Below are 8,459 nucleotides of genomic sequence, written 5' to 3'. Positions count from 1 at the left end.
AATTCATGAAATCGCCAATAAAATATATATTTTTTCATAAATAACAAAATATTAGCCAAACAAATTAAATAATTTTCAAACGGTGGATAAAAATCGCCAATACACTTAAATAATTTTCCCTCGGAGTAAAAATTTTCACCCATACACTTATATATTTGTTCCTTTAAACGAAAAACATTCGCCTCTTACAATATATATTTTCCCCACAGAACAAGGTATTATTCACCGTAATTTTATGGAATTTTCGTACCCTAGAAAAAAATTGCCAATACAAATTAATTTTTTTTCCTACTTTGAAAAGAAAATTCGCCATCAATATGAAAATTCTGCCTCCCCCTCCCCCCCCCCAAAAAAAAAATGCCTGATTCGCCAAGGTTTTACAGCTTTGTCCGGGGGGTGCTTTCTTAAAGTTATCCCTTGTCTTGATGCCCCTCCTTTGACTGTGATTGTTGACCCTCGTGTTGGGGGGGCACTCTTATGTCCCCTAGTAATGGGATGCTAGATAACAACATTGCATGGATTATTGTTTGTAGCAAGAGGAAAGATCCCCCTCCTCCCCTTACTCTTTCAGGTGTGATGAAAGAGTTTTCTAGTGTACAAGGTCGAGACCCTAGTCTCTTGCCAGTCCCCATCTCTAGCCAAAATATTCCTCTCTCTTCTCCTTCTTTTCCCCAATCTCACCCCATGTGACATTTTCTCTTTTTACCTTTATAGTTGTCTTGTTAAGGGTCCAAGCCCTTTCCCATACTTACCAAATTAAAACATTTCTACATCATCAATTATAAAGCTAAGTATCCCTACTTCCTCACCTTTAATTTCATTTAATATTTAAATTATAATTTTTCAATCTAACTCTATATTAATCTAGATTATGATGAATCCTTCTACTAGTTCAAAATATCAAAGTTGTAAGCCTTCATTCTAAATACTTTTAGATGAAATATTAACATTAAATGATTTATTTATCATCTCTAGAAACACTTAATTGTCCAATAGAATATTCATATCGACTTTAAGATAAATTTTGTAGTCATAATACTCAATATAAACACCTTATATTAGCGTGTACACTATAGACAAAATAATATAAGTATTAACTACGAAATGTGGTACATATATCTAGATGTTAAATTTTTATCATCAACAAAAGTTGAATCCCAATTTACATTTATGTATCCGAAAAAAATATAAATTATTATTATTGATATTATGATTGAAAATACCATGTATAATATATTGACACAAAGTAAAACAGCTTGTATTTGTGTACCCAATCAAATCTAAATGATCACATCTCTAGAATGAAATAGATTTCTTGTAACTTTCTTAGTTTCAATTTTTTTAATTATTTTTTTATTGAAGAAATGTAATAGAAAATTACAAAAAGACGGTAAATAGACTCTAAAAACAAAAACAAAAACAAAAAACTATCTAGAACAGAAAAATTGTCTTATTTTTTTTATTCAAAGCTATATTATATGAAATAGCTATCCTTTAATTGACCTATTGTTTCTTTTCAATTGTTTATATTTTAATTAAATTTTCCTATTTAAAGATAAACACATACATAAAGTAAATAAGGAAAAATATTTTAATCAAACTTTCTTATTTGAAGGTAAACACACACATAAACTAAACAATGAAAATTAAATAAAATTAATTCAGAGCTATGAAGTTGACTCTGGATAAACCATCCCATAATTTTAGAAATACCAAATATTATATGAAAATTGGAATATCATACTATGTAATTTGTTTGGCGGTTAAATCTGCTGATTGATTGCATTTGTTTACTTATGACCCTCTTCGATTTAATGAGTCATCCTCAGGCCCAATTTCTTGCATGACTTATATACGATATGAGAAAATGACCAGAGGTTCTGCATTAATATAGTTAAAAATGATTGAGAAGAGTGGCGGTTATTAGAAGTACAGTCAAATACATGTACCATTCGTGAGAAGTTTTGTATTTCCTCAAGTGCTTCAAATTTAGTGTTTCGGATTTTGTTTTTGATAATAAAGCAGTCAAAACAGGGGCTGATGCGACAAGCCTTAAAAGAAAGCTAAATTAGCAGACACACGGTGGACAAACAGCAGTCAGCCAATCTCTATCTTAAACATCAAAAACAAGAACCATCTATAACTATTGGATAACCCAAGATTGAAACCAATCTTATCCAAATAGCCCCTTAAACAGTAGATAAAGAGATCATCAAGGTGGGTACAGTGTAGGAGATATAATGTACATATGAGAAAAGACAACTACTGAAAAATATCAGCATACTATGTACAGCCATTGAGAACTAGATTATTAGCATATTAGTACACCCATTGAAAACTAAAGTTCTTCAGTTTAAACTCCTCTTCTACGTGCCAGGATTTTCAGGTTTATTTTCTTCCTTCGCTTCTCTAGCTCATGGGTTGCTGCTGAAACATTGCTTTCCATACCCTTAACATCATTTTGCAGAGATGATTCTATATCTGTCCGCTTTCTTTTTTCTGCAATGTTTTCTATTTTCTGCTGTTTTTCCTGCACGGCATATTAGTTGCTTAAACCATTTGAAGATGTGAATAATGCAAACATCCTTGTAAAGAGTTATACCCACAAATTAAACTGGTTAAAAACAAATCTCATTGTTACTGCTAAGATTTAAATTACCTTCCATTCTTTGTAATCAAGACGAAATACAAACTGTGTATCTTGAAAGCCTGTTGACCTATCTTCAACTGTTGGAGCATTCCTAGGAACTGGAATTGTGCAAATTCAAAAGGGCTCAATTACAGATTACAAACTGAATTTCGCCTGAAAGATTTTCTGAATTAATCGTTACAAAAACATATCTGAATTTGGTCAAAAAGATATTCTGGATTTGTATTCAAACAGTTGGTCTTATCCAGCTTCAGGAGTGGATATAATTTATGAAATTGCCTAGTCTGAAAGCTGAATCATTCAGAATTGTACTGATAAAACAATTTATACCTCGTAACCACAAGCGTCAAAGGTTGGAAAACATATGTAATACGGTTTAAGTTGACACACTTGAAATGAAAAGTATTGACAAGGTACTTTAAGTGGGTGCATTTACAGAAAATAATATCTTATAACTTTTCATGACACTGTAAAAGTTTTTCAGCCCTTACAAGAATTGAAAGATGAGAAATAATAACCTTTGGCCTTACCAATTTCATGGTCACCATTTTCACTGATGGTTAACTGTGCATTGCCATCCCTTACCAAGAAAGATAATGCAAAAAGGTTTTCTACAGCCCTGCTAAATGATGAATCCTCAAAAAGTAGTCTGTCCAACACAAGACACTTTTCCTTCAATAATCTTCTGTGTAGTCTTTTGACCTCTTTGTCCGTACTTTTTTCCTTGTAAAGCTCCTTACATTCTAATTCCTAATTACCCATCCAAATAAAATCCAAGGCTTAGCAGCCTTTACAGCAGAAGAAATACAGTCATGCTTAGCAATCAATGAACTCATTTCAAACCATAAAAACCAAAAACACTGAGGATATATAGAGAATTAGAAGTCAAAGACCTCATATTAAATAAACAACCAGAAAAGGTGAGGATACTTACTGGATACTCAAAATCATCCAATACTTCAGGTTTAATATATTTAGAATCTGAGGTTTGTATGCTACTAGATTTTCGGTGTTTGACACTCTTTAAACTAAAATCCAAGGAGCAAATCCTGCTACATTGAACCCAAAAACAAAATGCTATGACTCTACCCAACTGTAATAAATCAAACCAAATCCAACATTTCTTTTGACATTGAAGGAAGAAAAACAGCATACATGGTGGGGCAGCCATAATGAATGTCACCAAATATAAGAGCACCATTTTGTCCAAGAGAATCCCAGTCAATTTTGGGAATGTTCTTTTGAAACCCATTACAATCTTCTTCAGTTCCAGGCAGGGCAATGCTCTTGTCAAAGTGTTCCAATATACCATTAATAAAATCTGAAGGAGTAATACCCATGTACTCCTCCTCCTCCTCTTTGAGGCATTTAAGCAAAAAGACCGTTTGCTGTAGAAGCAATTCTCCATCTGTAATCTGCTCCTCCAGACCAGACTCTGCAAAAATTAGGCATATAAAAATTCATACAACATAAAGGAAAAAAAAAGACAACAATAGGAAATTGATAAGGCAGAAAGAGGCCAGACTATTTTTCTTGATGTTCACATGAGCAATAAGCTGTTGCAATTCAGGCAATGGCAAGTCATCAAGATAGTCCTCAGCTGTAACACAACCAGAAAAATTACAACCATGTTGTACAAACTCAAATTGTGTATATTTCTATTAAACTTAAGGCCTTCAAGCCACCCTACCATCCAGACATATCACTTCTGGAACAGAAGCTTGTGAATGTAAATTCTGGAACAAAGCCAATTCTCCCATTTGTACGTTTCCCAGCAAACACTAAAAATTTACCAAACCCATCAAATATCTTTCATTCTCTTATTAACCATACAAATCAAATCTAGTAGAGGGTACATTGAGGAAAGATGACCTACAATTTTTGCTACTATAAAAAATGTACAGAAGTTCTTTTATATTGAACAAGCTCTACAGCTCACTACTTAAAAGCGGTGACACGGTGACAACTACCCTGGAATGATATAATGTTGGCCAGTTTTTTTTCGTTTTAAAAGCTCTGGGTTTTTGTTTTCCTTTCATTGTTCTTAATTCTCTTTTATCCACTACATAGAATGAATACCAGTACCCACTACATAGAATGAATACCAGTACTTGCAAGGACTATGTAATAAACGTGTTGTACTTCGTATACTGAATACAATGTGCCTGATGTCCCTTCTAGACGCATGTGGATCTAATTTGTGATTATGCTCATAAAACCTTTTTTCCTTCATTGTTTAAACCCATTTCTGGGCCACGGGATGGCTTTGGGCATGGCATGATACTGGATTGAATGAGTAGAGCGGCCTGATCTAACAATTTTCTGTTGAAATCATTTTAGTGACTGAAAAGCTCCTTGGGAGAATCTCGGGACTTTAATAGGTATGAATTCCATATAAGATTGGATTGTAGGGAGATTTTAATATTGCGTGCACATTAATGGAGATTTTAAAATATGGAGTTACCATATGGCTTGATTGAAGTTGCATGCTCTTACACTTATTCATAAATTGCCATCTCTAGAACTATAACTATGTAAAAGTAGTATATTATGTTAGTTTTAATTATGTTAACGTAGTATTAATTGTAAAATAGTTTTTGTTTGTATTGTATTTATTAGTACTTGTCGTTAGGCAATACTATTGTAATGAAAATTCATTTGTTGTGCTTATATGGTTATTAAAAAAAATTATAAATTTAATTTTTGTCAACTTTATCTTATTTCACTAGTAATTATGAGCTAACATGGCACTCATTTGCACCATTGATTGTTGTCTTTGTATTTGAAGGCATTTAATATGCATTAATTTATAATCAATTCCCTCACAAATCATAAGCACTTCAAAGAGAATATTATTGGAATATTTCAATCTAGAGCTATATAAGGAACATAAATTTGCATCAAAGTCATATGGGACACATACATTCCTAAGTCCTACTTAAATATTAATCCTACTTTGCTACAAGACACTATGCATTAATCTTACATTGGCATATCATGAATATTAGAGCCTTTAGATTGAACATATGTTGATGAATTTTTCTTTGAGAGCTTTCAAATTGAGCCTAGATATTGATACATCCTACTTACTAGAATTACTTGTTATTTTATTTTTTTTGTATAAAAACACTCTAGAGGGTAGCATGCCTCCCCTACATCTTACAATGTCATTGTCATATCATTCTACCTAGGGAGCATCATTTTTCCCCCACCATTTGTATTCTTATTGGCATATCTTTAGCATCCATACATTTACATAGAAAGATTTCACACCTTCTATTCTTGTATATTGCACCTTCATAGTTAAATATTTACATTGAGCCATCATCTTTTCCTCCTTTACAAATTGTGCTTGCTATTACAATATGCTAGCCCTATTATTTTGGTTCCATGTCTTTATTATAACATTATACCTTTGTCATGGATTTAGCCCTTTTATTATGGCTTCATGCCTTTCTTGTGTATTTAGGCCTTTGTTCCAACTTCATGTCATAGGTCCTAATGTACTTATGTCCATATGCTTTTGGCTATTAAGGATCATATCACTATTTCACATTTACCATGATGGGATAAACCCTCTTTCCTAGATCCTATTATAATCCATATGTACTTATTATACTCTATCAATCTAGTTGTTACATGTCATGGCTTTAGGCCTTTGTTGCAACTCTAGGCCTTTGTTCAACTGCATGCCTCTATTCCAATTTTGTGGCATAGTTCCTTATGTGCTTACATGGATGCCTTTGTCCATTAAGTGTCATATCATTATTTCACAATTCTCGTGATGGGGTAAACACTCCTTCCTAGATCCTATCTCCAATCCATAAGTACTTATTGTGCTCTATTATCCTAATTGTCGTAGATAATTATAACATGATGTATTTATATTGCTAGTACTTTACATTATTATTCTTTTAAGTTTATCCATTACATTTACTTTCAGGTATGTTTTTCCCTCTCCTTTAATTCCTTGTATGATATGGATACAATTAATCAAAGGGTAGCATATAATTTTACTATTGTTACTATGATCAAGTTTTCAAGAAGAAGTAGGTGTTATGATATCTCATTAACATGATTAAAAAATATATATTATCACACCTTGCATGTCATGCATCATGTCATTCTATGGCTTCCACGCCAAAAGCCATTTCTCATTTTCAAAATTGGCACAATCTTTCTAACTTCACTCATTTCCTATTTTCATATTTCTTATACAATAGATAAGTTAGTATTTTGTACTAAATTTTCACATTGCAAGATATAAGCTACTCATTCTACACTTTTTCTTTATTTTGTAAATCTTTATGGGCAATACATATGAAAGGACGTGATTGTACAATCATGCCCTACAAGTTCCATTACTTTATATAAATCCACCTTTGTATCCTTCAATGTCTAAATATTTAATTTACATGCTTGTGAGTGCTACATAATCTAAAACTCTTGTGATTTTAGGATTTAAATGCACCTCAAAGTGGGGAGAAAATGTAATGGTAAATTTTCCATACCCATGTCACTTCTCGTTTAGTTTTGTGCCCAATTTTAGGAAATTCATTTTACATGCACATATCAACAAATTGCATAATATTTTGTCAAGATGGGCTCATTCCACTAGTCTTTTATCCATCCATATACACATATTCCTATACATTGAACCATGTACCATCCTTGCATACATACTTTTTATACATTTGTGTGTACCTCATGTTTATTACACATATCCATTCACCTACTACCATACACTTGTTTACCACCCATATCTAATTATTGCATTACTATGGCGCATTTTCATGGTTCTTGACCACTCCCCTTCCTTTTCAAAATTCAAATGTAGCCTCCTATCCTTCTTTCTCTTCTTATCCTAAGTTGATTAAACATGTCCAATTCAATCTAATGCTATGTGCCAATATGTAAAGACATTCAATGCAAATGTTCTATTCATCAATAAAATAGCCAAACAAACCTTCAAAATCTTCTCATTCTAGAGCACATTTAAAGGAGTAACTAAGTGTGGTGCACTTGAATTTAAAGCACTAAAAGGAGTAATGAATGTGTTCTAAAAGCCTTGTCTATTTTCTTTTATCTTTCTACATTTTTCAAAAGTTGATTTAGGTGAACTTGCCTCCTTATAATGAAACAACCCTTAATAATTTTCAATTTGTAATTCTCCAAGAAGAATAAATCGGCAAGTATTTGTTGAGCAAGCAAAAGAGCATAACCTCATTATTCACAAGGATGAGTGAAATTTTTAAAAAAATCCAAAATCCATGAAGAACTCCTATAACATAGCAAAAATGTCACATACTTTTGAGGCATTGTTTTTTAGAATACACCAATTTATTCTAAAATATTCTTCATCAGCATTCATTCATGTCATAGAGATGTATAGTTCAATCCCCTATCATCTATTACGTTCCATCATTCGTATAATGTTTTATACTCAATCCACTAGATTCTTTCTTTATTACAATATTTGGCATATTTAAATTATATATTATAAATATTTGATTCAAATCATATAAAATCTATTATGGTACATATTAAATCGATTAATGTGGTGTATCACTAAAAATTGGTACATTCTAATTTATATACTTGTTTACATTATCAATATTAAGTAAACAAATTCTCATATTTCCTTACTTATGAGAAGTGCTGCTATTGGTGATGCTATTAGCTAGAGATTACAAATTTTTCATCACCACCAATTAAAATATTTTAAAACAACTGAAGTTTAATATACAATTTTATTTTTAATTGCCATAATGATAATTATTTGTAATTTTTTATTATTAAATTTTTTATT

At 31.8% G+C, this 8,459-nt stretch overlaps 1 protein-coding gene across 1 annotated transcript; it reads right to left on the bottom strand.

Moving 5' to 3' along the window:
• Positions 1-2,353: 2,353 nt before the first annotated feature.
• LOC131040833 (non-structural maintenance of chromosomes element 4 homolog B-like) lies at positions 2,354-4,516 on the bottom strand. The gene is made up of 6 exons (XM_059208860.1): positions 4,341-4,516; positions 4,176-4,250; positions 3,760-4,085; positions 3,181-3,400; positions 2,660-2,748; positions 2,354-2,530 (listed from the first exon to the last, which is right to left on the bottom strand). The coding sequence occupies exons 1-6, from the start codon at positions 4,408-4,410 to the stop codon at positions 2,354-2,356; spliced, it is 957 nt and encodes a 318-aa protein (XP_059064843.1). The 5' UTR covers positions 4,411-4,516.
• Between the last annotated feature and the right edge of the window lie 3,943 nt (positions 4,517-8,459).

Source organism: Cryptomeria japonica, chromosome 7, assembly GCF_030272615.1.
Source record: "Cryptomeria japonica chromosome 7, Sugi_1.0, whole genome shotgun sequence".
NCBI lineage: Eukaryota > Viridiplantae > Streptophyta > Pinopsida > Cupressales > Cupressaceae > Cryptomeria > Cryptomeria japonica.
Note: the sequence above shows the minus strand (reverse complement) of the source record. Positions and strands in the feature narration are given on the sequence as shown.